This window comes from Erpetoichthys calabaricus, chromosome 15 (genome assembly GCF_900747795.2).
Source record: "Erpetoichthys calabaricus chromosome 15, fErpCal1.3, whole genome shotgun sequence".
Taxonomy (NCBI): Eukaryota; Metazoa; Chordata; class Cladistia; order Polypteriformes; family Polypteridae; genus Erpetoichthys; species Erpetoichthys calabaricus.
The window spans coordinates 93,637,060-93,655,371 of NC_041408.2; the positions used below are offsets into that span (position 1 = coordinate 93,637,060).

At 46.0% G+C, this 18,312-nt stretch overlaps 1 protein-coding gene across 5 annotated transcripts in view; it reads left to right on the plus strand.

The window, feature by feature from the left end:
• Positions 1-18,312, plus strand: part of ninl (ninein-like) — a 71,009-nt gene that overhangs the window by 48,922 nt on the left and 3,775 nt on the right. For 3 of the 5 annotated variants that reach the window (XM_051919121.1, XM_051919119.1, XM_051919120.1), the window contains 10 exons: positions 715-836; positions 2,055-2,404; positions 2,899-4,239; positions 6,689-6,793; positions 6,889-6,958; positions 11,323-11,436; positions 12,048-12,194; positions 14,933-15,067; positions 15,205-15,318; positions 17,694-17,906. In XM_051919121.1, coding sequence (XP_051775081.1) covers positions 715-836; positions 2,055-2,404; positions 2,899-4,239; positions 6,689-6,793; positions 6,889-6,958; positions 11,323-11,436; positions 12,048-12,194; positions 14,933-15,067; positions 15,205-15,318; positions 17,694-17,906 — 2,711 coding nt within the window. Of the gene's footprint in view, positions 1-714; positions 837-2,054; positions 2,405-2,898; positions 4,240-6,688; positions 6,794-6,888; positions 6,959-8,742; positions 9,075-11,322; positions 11,437-12,047; positions 12,195-14,932; positions 15,068-15,204; positions 15,319-17,693; positions 17,907-18,312 lie in introns of those variants that run through there. The other 2 variants (XM_051919123.1, XM_051919122.1) reach the window with 2 other exon arrangements.

Sequence of the window (18,312 nt, forward strand, 5' to 3'; positions counted from 1 at the left end):
AGCTAAGATGAGACCCACACAGAGGCTGCTTGTAAACTCCGGGAGCGGACGTCAGCCTATCTGTCACTCTCCCTCTCGTTCAGTCCTCTTAAGTTTGCCAATGGAGAAGTCTCGTGGCGAAGTGGTTGTGCTGCACAGCGAGGGTTCGGTCTGAGAGAGGGGGACAGATGACAGACGCCAGGAAGATCTGTGCTCGCAGTGTTTCCAAACAGTCTCTGTGAGGCTGACACAAGGATTTCTCCTACTAGCCATTCTTCTGTTATCTCACGCCATGAGGAGACGGCATCTGAGCCAGGCAATGCAATCCACAATCCGCTGTGCCAGAAGAGGAAAAGGTCAGCCGAGATTAAAAAGCGGGCATAACAAAGTCGTGTTGGGGTCAAGCCGAGTCACTTTGAGCTTTTGTGACTGAAGTATTAGTAACGGTGACTGTCTGAAGACCTCTTTGGTTACGCACTTGCTGGATTTTTATCGTCCGTCGTGGCAAGATTATACTAGGAGAATCCTTCGGATAACCGCGACTTCATAAACAGTTCTTGATGGCAGTATTCATTAAATCGCTTTTCATTTTTACAAATAAACTTTATTTCTGCTTCTATGCTGACAGTTGAAATGCTACTGGTTTTCCTTTTCCAAACATAGCTGTGTTCTTGCTGGTTTTTTCTTTTTATTTTTTGTTCCTTATCAATAAAAGTTGATTTCTGTGTGATGCAGATGTCGATGCTTCTGAAAAGGATCTGGCAAACGTAAGCATTGAGGCCGAGCTGGCAGTCGAAGTGATGAAGGACCAGTATCAGCAGGCAATTCAGGACCTGAAAATAGAGCTGGAGACAAAGGTAATGCTTCACGTTTACCACCAGGAGGCAGTAAGGCCTTTCCAGTTGAATTTATCTCTCAGTCTGACGATGCAAAGCAGACCTGAAGTTCTTTGCAGGTGGTACTCTTAATATCTATACTAATATACCATCAGGTGACGTCAGATTAAGAGCTGTCATGATCGACGTGTTCAAAATTATGAAGGAAATTTGTATAATGGATCCCAGCTGTGAGGGCAAAGATGGAAACTCGTTAAATGCAGATTTGAGTACAAGTCACGGGAGGTAATGCTCAAGATGCACATCACACTGGTGAGGCCTCATCTGGATACAGTGGTGGTTTCCATATTACAGAAAACACTAAGGAGGTCTAAAGAAAATCCAGAGGAGAGGGAAGATGCCCACAGGCCAAAGAGAACCACAGATGGAGATCATGGAGGAGCAGCAGAAGGAGTTGAACTCGCAAGTGCATGCAGATTCAGTAACGCCATGCTGTGGCCGGAGTGTTGAGTGCAAGAGATGGCCATGTGACCCCGGCCTCCACTTTAAAATCTTCTTTAAGCCTGCTGATGTTGACCTCTCTGAGATGCTTTCAGTGGTCCTCTTGCCATACCAAGAGGTCCTCCCATCTGCCTCCTTTGGCCTTAAACTCTGGGGATTTACAGGATGAGCCCGTGGTGTCCTAGTTTATGGATTTTCTGTCCAGCAGACCTTGAGGATTGTGTGAGTGACACTGGGAGCACCACAAGGACCAGTCCGGTCTCCTTTTCTTTTCACTCTGTTCACTTCGAGCTGGAAATATAACAGCAGGTCGTGTCACTTGAGGAAATTCTGAGACGATTCTGCACTAATGAGGCGTATTGACGACACAATATGGGAGTCAGGTGGAGAACTTTGAGATGTCTGTGCCACTCAACATCAGCAGGACCAAGGAACTGCAGCATCAAAGACGTTCTTCAGCTGGTCACCATTGAGGGGGTCCACATCAGTGACAGGATGGACCTGCCTCGACTCGTAACACAGAGGAACAATAGAAAAGAGGGCAGAGCACACTGTTTTATTGGAGACTGTGCCTTTGATGTGGGTGGTGACATCCTTCACATATTCTACAAGTGTGCGATGGCCAGTATGGTCTGCTGGGCTGGTAGCATCACTTCAAGGGAGGCCCACAACCAGCCAATTAACTCTTTCTAAAATATAGAATATTCAACTTCTTCTCTCCCTCTGCTTATCTTGTAGGTCAATTTCTATGAGAGGAACATTGTACTGTTGAAGAAGAACATTGAGCGAGAGCGCAAAGACATAGAGGAGAGCTTTAAGCTGGAAATTAGTGAGCTCGAGGAGCAGAAGGCCGTCCTGGAGGAGAACAGCGCAGAGCAGCAGAGAGTCGTCACCGTGCTGAAGGAGCAGCTCCAACAGAAGGCGTCACAGGACGTCGGCCTAGAGAAGAGGCTCATCCGCGAGAGGGCCGACCTCGAGCAGTACTACGCAAAGGAGATCTCCAGTCTGGCTCAAAGGCTCACCAGGGAGAAGGAGCAGCTGGAGGCCGAGCTCCATGAGACACATCAGCAGGAGATGGAGCAGATGAGGTCAGTGACGTTTGTACAGTTTACCCATTTTTAGCATTTCCAGAGCTGACGAGTCTTCTCTACGTTAATAGTAAACCTCTAGATCTTATCATTTGAAGAGTATCCTCCTCGGCGCCCTGAATGTTGTCCTGTTAAGACTTGCTAGACAGCGGACTCTGTTTTTATTTTTTCTTCGTTGTAAACTGATTGTAGAGCTCCAGGTTCAAGTCCCAGGCTGGTCATTGCCTTTGTGGGTGTTCCTCCTGGAGAAGGTTCAGACTGGACAAGGCAGTGACCAGATTGGGATACACTTAGGTTTAGTAAAATAATTAACTATACGAGACATATTTTGACATCCGGCCATAGTAATTTTTCACATTTTGGTTTTTCGTCTGCACTTTGAGCTGCATATTCCTGACTTCGGGATTCTCCATTACGAGTGCAGGCGGTATTTGTGAATGCTGCTGATCTTCTAGTTTGTTTTGTGTCTGTAAAAGCTAAGTGTTTGTCTGTAGGAAAGAAGCGGAGGACGTGCTGCTGAAAAGCTTATCGGAGATGGAAAAGCAGCACACGCTAAAGTACAACAACTTGCTGCAGCAACTCGAGGCTACGGACCACGAACTGCGCAGGCTGTCGGAACAACTGGAAATCGAGAAGAGCCAGTGGCAGAACAAAGAGAAGGAGCTTCTGGACGAGTGTCGGAAAGAGCAACTGAGGAAAGAGGAAAAGCTAAATGAGGAACAGGCCCGGATCTGCCAGAGTTTTGCCCTTGAGAAGATGATGATGGAAGATCTTCACAAAGTGCAAGTGATGGAGCTGAGAAGCACGATCACAGATCTGGAAATGCGACTTCAGGAGGGAAGCACCATGGAAGGGTTTCACATAAAGGACACCCCTTCTTGTGTTCTGGCCAAAGCTGCTACAGAGATGGACGTTTTGGGCACCACACCTCTTGCAAGTGAGGCACTGCTGCACGGAGAAGACTTGACCAGCTTGAAGGCTGAACCCGACTCGACTCCGCAGGATGAGAGTGACTTTTTAAAGAAATACAAAGAGCAGGTTGAGGTGTCCGAGCAGCTGCAACGTCAACTAAAAGAGAAGGATGATGAGGCCCAGAGATGGTCGGCCGAAGTGCAGGACTTACATCAACACTTGATAAGGTGTAGGGATGAGATCTTTTTCCTGGAGTCTAAGGTAACAGCTGAACTGGAAGCCAAGAGCGACTCTGACCAAGAATGCCAGGGGCTCTGGACTCGATTTAGATGGCTGGAAGATAGTATGACTGTGTCGGAAAAAAGGGAACAAATCCTGCAGAGCGCAGCGGAGGAGAAAGAGAAAGTGATAACAAAGCTGAAAGATGACCTCCGAGATCAAGAGGGGCACCTTAAGGAAGTGGCCAGGCTGACTGACCTTCATCAAGAACTAAAGTTGGAGCTCCTTGAAAAGAAATCCGAAATCTATCAGCTGTGCGAGCAGCTGGAGCAACGGGAGCAGCAGATTGCAGCGCATGAGTGCCAGATTGAGCTGGACGTCGCTGAAAAAGTGGATCTAAAGTCAAAGTTGGAGGAGATGGAGAAGGTGATCACGGAGAGCCGAAAGCTGCTAGAAGAACACACAAATTCCTGCGGCCATCTTTCAGACCAGCTTCAGGACCAGGAGGAAGAACTGAAGGTGCTGAGGCAGCAGAGCGAAGGTCTGGCACAGCTGGTAGAATGTCGGGAGCGGGAGGCACAGGAGTCCATCCACCGAGTCACCAAGTTGGAAGAGGAGAAAAGCAAGCTTACGGAGCAGCTGGTGTTGATGGAGAAGCAGGTGGCAGACTTGGGGGAAGGCAGACGTGAAGGAGAAATGCACAGGTTTGTCACGCTAACTAACCCGGCCGGCCCTGACTAACCAACGGCTCACATAGCTGGAGTAGCTTGCAAGCCAATCGTTCTCCTGCTTTGATTACTTCTGTCTGTTGCCAGAGAGCCGGCATATAGCAGAGCAAGAGCCGCCCAGGCGGACCCGCGCTTTGGGATCTCCGGTGATGCTAAGCTCGCTTATCGCTTTGCTTTTTAATCGTTAGATCGGTGTGGGCACGTACGCCAAAAAGCAATCAATGCTGTTTTCTGCTTTATACGCTTCTTGCTAGATGACCACTTCTGCACTCTGGTTCCTCGTGATGCTTTCGCTTGTCTCTTATGACACGCTCTTGTTTTCTCGTGTCCCAGTCATGTTGTAAGATAGAAACCGAGGTCACCTCTGGAAGTCGTGCACTGGAGGCACTCGGAAACACTCTTTAGTAACTGGGAGGTAAAAGTTAGGCGATGTCGGCGTAACGCTTGTGTGATCAAATTGAATGTTCCCTCAGTAACGCTACTGTACTGACCATACAGTGACCGAGGGAAAAGGGAAAGACGTAAAGGTCAAAGATAATGGAAATCAGCACTCACCAGAGGCCCGTTCCACGCCGTCCAAACTCACAAAAGGGTTTACAACACTGAATAGCACCACAAAATGTTCATCGTTTGGAATCCAAAATCCTGGACACCAACTTACTTACCCAGGTGGTGACGTTTGTCGTGACGCACCACTTGCAAATGGTAGCAAAAGGACCACGTTGCCATCAAGAAAGTTGTTTGCCAGACCCAGAATAACCATAAAATGGTGGTGCCCATGAGAAACAAAATGGTGGGGGAAAAATTGTTAACAATAAGAAAGATGTCAAAATTAACGTAGAAATGTGCAAAAGGGGGAACTCAAGTGGCCAAAAACCTGAATCATCACAGCTGTGTGCTTATTGTTTTCATGCCTAGTGGGGCACTCTGGGGGGAGAATGGCGCCCACACGCACACTCAAGATGGGAATGGCCACCTAGTGGTGAACTTCATGAACTGTAAACCAGTTCAGCCAGCAGCGTCCGACTTCTCTCAACCTGCCACTGGTCACACTCTAACAATTTGGAAACGACTTGAGATTTACGGTTTTGGATTAAAGAGACCCACCCGTCTTTATAATTCTGGGGTTTTTTTTGTAGTGCCAGCCAACACCTCAGACTCGTGATGCCACCAAAGACAAAAATCTGATAGGCCCAAGAACTGAAGCTTGTGTTCTCGTTTTCATACTTATGTTATTAGCTGGCCCCCGCAGTTCCACCTGTGTAGTAGTGACACAGGACAAACTTTAAAAATCAACAAAATAAATGTAATTGTGTTGAGAAGAATTTATATTGATAGCTTTCGTATCCGAGGGTCTCTTGATATATAATATTTTTGGTTTTGCTATCAGGGGTGAGAATGTATTTATGATCTATTTGCCAAAAATGTAAAAAGTTGGTCTGGCCAAGCGGAAGGTAGGTACACTCTGACGTCAGATGTTGGCACTGTATATCTGATTGTGTTCAGCTGTGAGGTGAGAGCGTCCCCCGCATGGGGAGAAAAGCACATGGCCGTGATATCTCTGCCAATCAGCAGCAACTCTCTAAAACACACGTACCTGTGATGTCAAACGTTACTCCTTAACGATCTCTAGATGATGATGTCTGCTGAACAAACAGGTATCACTAGCTAAGTGGAGGCGAGGTGCACTCCAACACGTGGCGTGAGGTAGAGCGACTCAGATGGAGGCCGGCGTGTGAGTGAGGATGGCCCCGGGCGCCCAACTCCCTACTCCTGAGGTCACGCTTCCCACTCCCCTCAGCTCACAGCTTCTCTCTTGGATTCGTGGGAATAAATTGGTGCCACAAGCGAACTCTGATATTTAGCGTGATGAGAAAAGTTGCACAATTAACTAGAATAATCAAGCAAATTATAGAAAAAAAACGATATAAATCCGTTAAGTGGTTCTCTCGTGAAAAGCGAACAGACATTGGATTTTATATATAGAGAGAGATTTATAGTCATGACCATTGCAGTTGACCACTTCTCTGTGCGTCTTATCCCTCGAATGCTCGCTCCTTGACCTTTCATATCCTTGGAGCTTTAGTAGCTTTGTGTTGCTGCCACCTAGTGGCTTTAAAAGTTTTACACATCTGCTAAGTCAGGGACGTTAAATCATTAATGTCTTCTCCAGACCAGAGGTTACCATGGACCGAATGACTTGTCTCTCAGTCCCTGATGTTGGCTTTGTCACTGACATGAGATCAGGCGTCATGTGGGGTCCCCCTGGGCTCAGGAGCTCCCACTCGTTGGGTGCAAACTTTGGCTTTCCTTTTCCTGTCTGCCTTGTACAAATCAACAGTTTTGATTTCTCTGCCCGCTTATTAGGTTTTCAGCTCCATCATCTTGTTCTCGTTAGATGTAGAAATTTGGATTTTCTCCACAGGGTGCAACTTCAGCTACTTAATGATGAAAACGTGGCTCTCAAATCGAAACTGGAATCTCTTCAGTGTGACATCCAGAAATGTGAAGTGGAGACAAACAAGCAAAGGTCGGGACAAATTTTGTTTTACTTGAAGGCAAAAAAAAAAAAAAAAACACAACTGTCGACGTTTCTAACTGGCGATGTCTGCTTCATTTCCACAGGAAGCAAAGTGAACGACTCAAAAGTGAGAAGGACAAGTTGCAGCAGGAGCGAGAGCAGCTCTTCCAAGAGGTGAGTGGTCACCCACCAGGTTCCTCTCCCCACGTCCAGTCAGGTCTTATTAAAACACTTCTGACGAGAACAACCCATCAGGCTCGCCAGCCCTCTTCACGTAACTTCACCAACATCCAAACAAGTCAAGGCTCACTGTCACTAAAGACAGACGAAGGAAGACCACTTGGGTGGTCATTTGTCTTTGTGGCACTGCCAGGTAAGCACTCATTCTATGGGTATCCTCTGCTAGCCTTGTCACCACATAAGACCTTATAAGCACTCAGCAGTAGTGTCAGATGTTCATGATTTCCCAGATGATACCACATGTGGACGATGGACACTGCAGACAGCGAGGTGAGACCGTTAGAAAATGAGAGCACAGGCCAATCGGTTCAGTAATGTCACACAGTTTCTCCAAAAGTGACATCAAGTTGAACTCATAGCCGTCCTTTGATCCCGTCACATCGATTACTTATGGGTCGCGACCTCCGAGGCCACGCCCCCAACAATGCCGGAAGCGGACCTAACGACAGAAATAAACAGTGGCGGTAGCTGAGGACCCAGAATCGTACCAAATCAGGACACTTACAGCTTCGTCAGACTTGTCTCCTTTAAAGGATTCCCTGCCCCTATTTTTCCAGTTTGTCAATTTTTGGAATGTGTCCCGGAACTCGTTTTGCGGACTGTCATGGAAAATTCTCTATTGTTTGAAATTAGCAACCTTTCAGCGTGGATGTCAACTTCAGGAACAAAAAAAAAATCCACAGGGGCCGTGCCCCCACATTTCCTCACCTCTTACAACACGATTCAGAAAGGGGACAACTCCTGAGCGACTGTGTCACGGTTCACGTTTTGCTTTTCTGGCACAAATGTCACAGCAACACGATGCAAATGCAGTTTTTCAGTCAAAATTGTGTGACACAAACTTTTACCGACGCCTGCTTCTTGAGCAGTTTCTCAACATGATGACCGTCCAGTTTGGTGATCGTCTGCCCGTTTTGAAACGTCGGTCGACTTCCAAACATTGTGTGTGGCTTAAACGAGCCTCTCCATACCGTAAGACCTGAAAAGTCTCGGTAAACATTTTTGCCAGTTTCACTCAGACTTTTCACGGAAACACGTTGCTTTTCAAGATCCTTGAAAGAAATCTCAAAAGGCACAGGAGATAAGACCTCTCTACTGCAGGTACTCGATGATCGATTGATGTGGCCTGATCAAGCAAGTGGGGATTGTAAAGGTCAAGTCTGCTATGTTGGCGTCCCGTTTAAGAAGTTTGGGTTATTTTTGGACAGAGTGTGGATGTAGCCTTACTGTCCTCGGTCCTTGACGTGCAGGAGGAGTAAAGGTTAAGGTAGAGGATAAGTGGACCAGTCACTCCTTGGGGCAGTTAGGGTCCTTCTGTGTTCAGTTTGGCCCTCCTGGCGTATTTGAGGGGTGGTTGTACTCCCTCGTTTGAGTTTGTTTTTGTCCTGCCTGTAGTCATTCCTTGTTGTTTTCTTTATGAAGTCCCCTTTTCTTTGTTACTACTTTGAGGTTCTGTGGTTATTTCTTGGGTCTGGGAAGGGCTCTCTAGCGCCCCCCACAGTCCATAATGCTGGCCTAATGACCAATACCCTCTGCAGTTACCACAGTTTTCTTTCACAACAAAATAGCGCACAGATTATCATCCGCCACATTTTTGTTGCGAGTCCCCAGGTGAGGAGAGTCTGGAGACTCTCAGTCCACATCGTGAGTGTCAATCGGTGAACGTCACAGCAGGTGAGTTTTAACACACGTCACGTGTTTTTTGTGAATCTCTCCAGAATACCAGGTACAGAGGAGAAGTGTTTGACATCAGCTCGAGAAACCTGAAGCTAAGCAGCGAGAATGTGGACCTGAGTTCCAGAGTGGAGTCTCAGCTGGGCGCCATTCAGCTCCTGAACGAGAGGCTCGGGGAAATCACCCGGCAGAAAGACGAGGAAGCTGCGGTCACTAGGCAACTGGAGGAAAGCTCGGCCCAGCTGGAGAGGGAGCGGCTTCAGCAGCAGTCGGCCTGGCAGAGGGAGCGGGAGCTCATCGAGGAGGAGCTGCACATCTCCAGAGAGAAGGCAAGTTGAACCCTTGAGGGGTGTCATCTGATCTGCCGCGCTCTATGGTGACAGTTCCCTTAAGTTAGGGGGTCTTGAAAGGTAGTAGCGGGGAGGAGATGTGTTGAGTGGCTTTTGTGGGTTCAAGGGGTACGTAGCCTGCTGACACACAACCCGTTTTAATTTTTAGGCAGCACTGCATTCTCTTCTGCCCCTAGTGGCTTTGTGGGTGACCCCCTTTTACTGCTCTTTCTGGGGTCACTTAAAAGTAGGAGAAGTCCAGATGGCCATAACCGGACATTACAGTGCTGCCCTCCAGTGGCTGCAGCCATCACTTCACCCTAGTCTCTTGCTTTCAGGAGGCACCGTGTTTTCATACCCCGTTGCCAACCCCAAACCTGAAACTGTGACAAACAGGACCTGTGTTATGTTCTCAGATGGGACAGCCATTCTCTTAAGACTTAAATCGAGGGTCCTGCACCCATAAACAAAGTTAACTGCCTCAGGTTCAGTCCTGGAGCACTGCAATGGCTGCAAGTGTTCATTCCAAGCAGTTTCATGAATGAATTACTGGCCTCGAGTGTTCGTACCTCAGTAACCCTGCTCAGGCTTTTTACAGAACGGGATTGATCCGCTGCCACAACAAAACAATGGAACAGACATGAAAATATTAGAACGTGTGGATGTGATTGGACCTGAGAACTCCGTAATGAGCGCTTTACAAAAAATAAACAAAATGGCCTACCAAAGCATGCTTAACCTCCACAGTTTTCTGGAAGAACTGGCACATTATTTGCGTAGAGCACAGAGGTGCCAATGTATTTGGCCACGACGAACGATAATAGGCCCCCATAAAGTTAGTACCCTGATTGGCCAGTGAGCCACTGGAAGGAGTGTGAAGATCTGAAACACGGAAGGTAAGAAACGTGAGGGAGGGCTGCCAGGTTCCTAAAAAACAATTCTAGCCCAATGGCTACTTAAAAATATCAACTCTGACCCAAAAAAAACCCTCTAATACCGGAGGTAGAAAACGTGACACACGGGACAGTGGAGGGCAGGGTTCGGTACATACCAAAGCCCAAGCTAGGGTCCCCTCTGAGGGCATATGCCATCATACAGCGGTGGGTGGGTTAACAACGGTAAAAGTGCAAATAGCAGGGGAAGAGGTGCCAGGTGAATGAAAAACGGGGTAAACATTCATTGGTGGGGCGTTGAAAAATAGCCCAAAATACTGCGGCGTTGTTTGTTTTTAAAAAGTAGCCCAAAAAACCTCAACACACGAAAGCCCACTTTTTCCCCCCATAGACGACAATCAAAAAACTAACAAAATCAAACAAGAAACCAAAAAACCTGACAACACTGCGGCCTGAGAGAGTTCTTGGCAGTTTAACAGTAAAGGGTTAGTTTGGTATTTTTCAACTCAAAGCAGTTTCATCACAAACACGTTCACTGGATGAAACTCTTCTAAAGTCCAACATTTTCAATAAATAAAAAAAAAAAATCTCACCTGAACCGGCACTTTAATGGGGCACAAAGCACCACCTGGAATTAAAACTTAGTGAGTACGTCCTCTTTGAGTTTCAGTTTACGTAAACGCACTCTCCAGCTGTCCAACGTATGTTTGTGACAACAAAAGGGATCTGGAAATAATCGCTTTATCGTATATTCCTGGTATCGTTCTTCTCAAGGTAAGGATACGTTTTCTATTTGTGTGAATTCTCAAAATAAATACAGAAATAAATCAAATAAAACCAACCATGTGGCACAAACAGTTTACTGTGATTTGGTCTTTCGAGACACAGAGGAGACTACAAGTGCTGAGGTGAAGCGCATACGGCTGGTCTGCTTTTAAAATGGCCGAATCTCATAACATTGGTGTTTGTTAATTGAAATTGACGTGTTTAAGCAATTTTACAATGTGTGTGTAATTAGAAGACACTGGTCAATGTTTGAGAACTGTCTCAGTTTGAAAAATCGATGTATTTGTTAAGTTTTAAGGCTTTTGTTTTTCGGCTCTACCCGTACCCCATTAACTCCACTGTAAAATGCCAGTACGGGAAAGACACTTTTAAAAATGTATAGAAAATGTTGGACTTTAAAACACAGTTTTGTATGAAGAATGCAAATATAATATTTGTGAAGAAATAACTTTGCTTTGAAAAATACCAAACGTCTCCTTTAAGCTTTAAGCGACGCGCTGCTTTTCCTTAAAACGGCGTTCTCTTTGATCACAGTTGTGCCTGTGAAGTACCATTGGCGTGGAGCGCCACTAAGTTTTTCTTTGTTTTTTTTGTTACTTCCTCTCTGTGTCCACAGCTCCAGCGGCTGAAGGACTGCGAGGCCGAGCTGTCCAGTCTGAACATCAAGCACGAATGGCTCCAAGAGGACAAGAAACGGCTTCTTCATGAGATTGAAGAACGGAAGAAAAAGGTAAAACGATTGCACCCTGGACAGTGACCCCACAGCAGCCTGACTCTTGTAGCAGGGACACGCTCTCTCGACTGGTCAGATGACTGTGGTCAATTGAGTTACTGGCTGTAAAGAGGCCTGTCGAGATTTTCAGGTGTCAGGGTTAGAAGTCTCCCTTGTCAGTGTCAGTGTTTGTCACTCAAGTGAGTTGCAGTTGTCTTTATTTTACATTTGGTCTCCCACTTTGATGAACGCACTTCATTGACCAAAGGGTCAACGCTCTGACAATCACACTCAATTCACCAAAGTTAAAACTCAGACAGTTGTGCTTGACTCACTAAGAAGGAAATGACCACCAAAAAAAAAAAAAAAAACCCACCCAACCAACCCCCCCATCTGATGTTCCCAAGGGGAGAACACTTACATGGGAGAAAACGAAGGCAGTGACACCAAAACAGCTGAGAACCGCTGGTTTAAGGGGTCCTGGGGGGTTATAACACTTACAATTGTGATAAAATCGATTATAGCCCATCAAAACGTGAACGGTGTTCTTGTAACAATGCAAAAAAAGAAATCGCTTCACAGATGTCGTACCTTACAAATGGCGGCAGCAGTTTGTTTTCATTTCACAGGCAGAGCAATCGGAAGAATTCCTGGACAATGTCAGGAGGCAGGTGGACGAACTCCGCTCTCTGCTGCTGGTTGCCAACCAAGAAAAAGAACTGCTGGCCCAGGAGCTCGCAGCCAGCCAGACCATGATAGAGGATGCCAAGAACACGGTGAGTTACCACGGCAAGCGAGACCTCCGTGTCAGGGTTGGGGGCACAGGGGGGAACCTCGTATCACCCACGCTAGGACAGCAATTCAAAAACATACAAATATGGCCTGTGAGCACTAAATGATGCGTTTTACGTCATCTGGATGTTGAAGCCTATGGGCACGGGGCCCAATTTACAGTCGCCAGCTGATTGGCTCTTATTGGGGTTCACCCAGATTGCTGTGCTCTGAATGGCCTCCCCTCTTTAATTTAAAAAGTAAACATCGTCTCACTATCACTATCAGTATCATGTTTTGATACGTTATTATCAGATGGGTTTTGTTTGTCTTTCTGACGCAAGTCAGCAGATGCCAATGTGAAAACTGATCTCGGCAGAGCAGTCAAAATTATTAACAAGTGAGAAAAGGGGGAGAATGAGAGTAAAAAAATGTGGACGTGAGCGTCAATCGGCTTTGCACCCTCAGAACCAAATTACCCGAACTATACGATAACATTTCAGTAATTACGTACCGCTCTGATGCTGATCTTTCTGATCATAAAATAGGTCATTACGATAATTGATGAGAAAAACTCCTAATTCAAAGCAGAATTACAGTATTTGAGGGTTCCTCAGAGCGCCTTCTTCATCTTGGAAAGGATTTGACTCAAAAACTAATCGGCACAGCGTCATCTCATAACAGGCTCAAGTTTCGAGTTTGGTGTTTCTCCGTCCAGCCGTTTTAGCTCTACACCTTCCTCAAAAAAACTGTGACACAGACAGACACACACCCGTCTTCGAGATATAATAATAATAATTTACAATGTTTTCAGTATCAGGGGACCCTAAAACATCAAGATTCATCGAAAACCAGAGATCGAAATTTTTGACGAACCTAAAACTTTTGCACCTTCACCATAGACGATACGTTTGCAATGCAAAAACAGGAAAAGGGAGTCCGTATCTCATCGTGACGTTAGGATTGCGGAGTACGCAGGAATTGTGCCCGTTATTGGAAGTGTCAAGTGAAATGTTCTTCTTTAATTTTTAGTGTTGTTCATTCCTTTATTTTGCAGATTGGCGTGGTGTTGTGTATTGATACTAAAGATTAGTTTGTTTTCAGTGTTTTTGGTGAATTGTCTTCTTACTCCATTAGCACCAGCCTGATGGTAAATCACATCGTTAATCCTAAAACGATACGGAGACGCGATGCTGTCACCCATTGGGCCAAATACAGAGCAGCTACTGATTGATTTAACATTTTCCATTAAATTTTTGGACCGTATATGGAGTGTCGTCATTAACTTTTGGATGAAATTATCTGTCTGAATGGGCTGTAATGACGTTTCCCTTTTGACCACACTGTTTAAATCTCCTATCGGGCGGTCATTCCACAGCAAAATGGACGGTGTGACCACAAGACACACAAAGGCCACATAACACTTCACACGATAACAAAAGATTTGTTGGTGGGAACACCATAGGCAAAGTGATGAGAAGTGGTGACACAAGCAGCAGTCCGGCTGTTTCACTCACATTTATCGTGTAGGAACCTCTGCTGGTGGGATAAGCTGGTGGCGACGTCCCTCTTGTGCCTCTTGCTGTCTCTGCTCATTCGACCTTCTAGATTTTCTTTTCTTGTTCCAGGCTTCGTTTACATTTTTACTTTCTCGTATATGAAGTATAGATAAAAATTCAACCTCGGGATTTTGATGAATCGTGATGTTTTAGACCGCCCCAAGTCTGAAAATATCGTTTTTTGGAATTACGTCTCTGTGTGCGTGTAAACACGATAACTCAAAAATGCAACGAGATTGATGGATGAAATTTGGCATGTGGTTGCTACACCAAAATTGTAGACCTGTATTAACTTTTGGGCCAAGTCCATCAACTGGAAGTGGGACTTTACCTGAACACATACTCGATTTTTCTCGCAGAGTCTGATTTATTCAACTTGACTTTTATAATAATTGTTCAATATATTATTAATTTGATTTGATTTGTTGGTGATGATTCTTAATGTACAGAATATAAAAATATAATCCTTGTCCTGCGGTTTACTCCTCACATATCCATCTCCATATCTGAGTATACGAGAAATCGGGAGAGCACGCCCGATTTTTTTTTTCTTCTCCCCCATGTTGTAATTGCTCATTAACCAAAGAAGAATTCATTTTAGGCTTTATGAATTCCTGAGGTGAATAACTCAGAGTAGCTATTTTTTCAAAGATAGTTTTGTGGACGCTGGTAGACATTGACACGTGTAAACACTGCTATGTTTTACGAGACCTGGGAGAATTTCCAGTACCACGACATTTTCTGTCCAGAAGCACCTCCGACTCATGTGGAGGGAGACCTTCTCCTGGCGGCACCCACGGACCCCAATAGGGCAGCTCTTGTAGACTAGAAGTCCAATACAACCCTGCGGGAGTCCGGACTGGGACCTTGGTATAGGAACGCTGCCTCCTCCTCTCATACTGGGGGATAAACTGTCCTCGATAACCAGTCTCCCATTATTTGATTGCCCCGACTGGGATAGGAATCAAGAGCCATCCCAGCCAGGCTGTACCTCTACACATCTAATCCATCCATTGTGGCCTCGTGGCCAGGTAAGGCCTCACTCTCTCCATCCGTTATGGCATTTCCAATTTGTAACACAGACACCATTATTTTAGATCTCGGCCCTCTGTGCAGGACCACCTGAAATTCAGTGACAATTCCTATGTCATGATGGCTAATACTGAATCTCTTTCTCTTTGCAGATAAATCAGCTGGAGGTAGACGTACAGAGGATGCAACACGAGAAGAGGCGAGAGCAGGCAGACGATCACGAACTCTTTGAGCTCAGGAGACGATGTGAGGCCCTGTGCTCGGAACTGCAAGCCGCTCGGCAAAAGGTACAAGAAATGTTTGGTCAGCCAGCACGTCACACTTGACGTCCACTGTTGGGTACCACGGGAATGTAAAGCTTGAGGGTGACAGTGAAAGACAAACTGGAGCCTGCGGTGCTGACCGTAGTATGGCTTTGTTTAAGACCGAGCAGGTGGCTACCAGTGAGAGGGAGCTGCGCCAGGTCGACCAGGAGTGCCAGACCCTGCGGAGACAGCAAAGCACACTGCAGTCAGAGCTGAAGGACACTCGAGATCAGGTATTGATTGTTTGGCTTGAGTGGCCAGGCCTTCACCATGAATTCGGAGCAGTGAGAAAGGAACTGGCCACTTAGGGGGGTCTTCCGAGGTTTTACAGATTGTGAACTGGATGAGCAGGTTTCAAACTGTATGGATGTTTTAAATCACACTACGGTATTTAGAGAGCGCCCTCCTATCAGTAACGATACGCTGCCGTTCGTCCATCTTGTTCACCAAGTCACCACCACACTACTTGGTAATTTTACTCCATACATTTGCTTATCTGCGTGAAGAAGAACATTCAGCCATTTATGCGAATTCTTGAACCGCGTCCCCGTGTTCTTGTCGAAGAATTCATTTTAATGTAACAGCTAGGATCCGCTGCACTAATTCCCTTCATCATTTTAAACACTTCATATACTTGTGTCACTTGTTCAGCTTCTAACCTAAAAAGTGGCAACCAAAAAACCAAACGATATCCAAAACTAAAACACAAAACCAGAGAATCAAAAGAATCACCAAAAGTGGATGGAATCCAAAGACAGACTCAGTAAATAGATGGCGGCACCCCGGGTGTTACATGGGCTGAGGGGGGTCAGACTCTAGTGAAGCACCTGAGAAAATGGTGATGGACTTCAGGAAGGCCTGTTGAAGGTGAAGACGTGGAGGTGGTGGGGACCTGTGAGTACCTTGGGGTGTCTTTGGGCCGTAGACTCGAGTGGAGTGCGGACACAAAGGCTGCGTGTGAGAGGGGCAGAGTGGCCTCTGCGGAGACTCAGGTGCTTTGTCTTCCACCAGTCTGTTGTTGCTGGTGTGATCTCCTGTGCATTAGTGGAGGCCTAGAAAATTGATTAGGAAGGCCGGAGTCAGACTGGAGTCACTGGAAGTAATGGTAGAGTAGAGGACACTCAGACGTCTCGCGTTCTTGGACAACAAATCTCATCCTTTGCAAGCCAAACAAAGGAGCCCTTTCAGCAACAGACTTGAGGCCACGTCCAAACTACTGTGTTTTCATTTAAAAACGAATATGATCTCCACCCAGATCAGCGTTTTCACATCATTTACAGGAGTATCTCTGCCTACACTAAAACGACCAAAAATGCGTATTTTGTAGCCATTTGCCAATACTGGGCATGAGCGCATCGACAAAATCAGGGAGAGGACGTGTCCTCCTCAAAGGGACGGTTACACCCCTCGACTTCTCACCAAACTGAAGTGATCAGTAAATAATTTGCCTTTTGCATACGTAACTAGCGATTCAAACTGCACAAACCACAATTGAGACACATACCGGTGGGCAACACAACAAGCGCCATGGAAAGCAACTCCTCTGTGTCCGACGTGTTGGAATACGGTTTTCTTTTCTTTTTTTTTTTGGATCACTTTTATTGATTTTATTTAAAGCATGTATCGTGCCATACAATCAAGTCAAACGTAACAAAACTAAATTGAATTCTGCCTCCACCCACGAGAAAGAGAAGAAGGCCGACAGCCTGAGTAAAACTATTGAGAGTCTTTCTCCCCAATTTAAATGCTTATTCTAAAATATTACTTAGTAGATCCTGCCAGGTTTTAACAAAGTTTTGAAAAGATCGTCTAATTGAGAATTTGATTTTTTTTCCAGTTTCAAATCGAATACAACATCAGTTACCCAACTGACGTAAAAGAAGGTGGGCTAGGATTCTAAGAAATACGGTGATCTTCCATGCAGGGTGACCAATCAGGGGATGAGATGTTGTAGTGAGCAGGATCCAAGCAGGGGGGAGGGCCATGTGATAAGCTTGAACCAATCAGAGCGCAATTTGAGGCTACGTTTGCAAACCTCTTCGCTTTCACTCATCCACACTGCCAAGCCGAGCTGCCATTTTCAGAAATGTTCGACTCTTGTGGACGATTCCAAGTCTCAAATTTTGGTTGTGTGGATGGAAGGTTGAAACGGAGACTAACGTCTGCATTTTTAAATGAAAATGTAGTCGCTTGGATGTAACCCAAGACAACTGTGATGCCCCAAATAGTACCACATGAGGTCAACCCTAACCTCGGCCATTGGGAGCAATGATGTGAAGACGTCAACCTATCAGAATTCTCCTAAGCTGTACTGGCCAATGACCACTTAAAACAGCATCGATGAGATGATGATGATGATGATACTCAGTCGCATTATTTTGAGGTTTTGTTTCCTCTCCTAATGTTTGTCATATTTGCTCTTTCCTTAGTCTTTCTATCGTAACCTGCAACTTCCGTTGAGATCCGTCGAGTTTCTGCTTTTTACTGTTAAACTGTGCGCCTTAGGATTGTGTCTGTCTGATGGTTCCCTCCATGACGCCAGTCTTCCCTACTAAGTGTGACGGCCCTCATTTTTTTTAACCCTGCTTCTGTTTTTAATCGTTTTCAGCTCCAGGATGCCCTCACTACCCTCTCCCTGGCACGCTGCTCTCACGAACGAGAGTTAGGAGTACTAAAGGAGCGAATAAGCGAGTCAACGTCCAGAGAGGAGTTGGACAAAGTGCGGACGCAGCTTCTGGAAGAGCAGCAGAAAGTGAAGAGGCTGCAAGAGAGTCTGAGCTGTCAGGCTGAGCAGGCAAAGATGCAGATGGCGGGTCAGCAGGTGGGTACACTGTGCAGCAGGGCAGTGCTTGTGCCAGCCCTACAATTTAGGAGCCAAAGCATTTCATGGGGCTGCAGTGTCACACAAGGCCGGCATAACAACACTAGGACTGGGACGGCAGAGTCTGAGCAACTAAAATGGGCAATGAAGAGGTGACGTGACGAGAACACTTCGAATAATCACACAAATTAGCTACAACACCGCGGTGCCAGTGGGATGTTGGCAGCAGGGAAATTTCACAACAAACTTTAGAAGGTACCACCAGTTTTAGGCGGAGTGGTGGCTCTGAGGCTAAGGATCTGCGCTGGTATCCAGAAGGTTGCTGGTTCGAATCCCCGTCACTGCCAAAAAAAGAGATCTTACGCTGCTGGGCCCTTGAGCAAGACCCTTAACATGTAATTGCTCC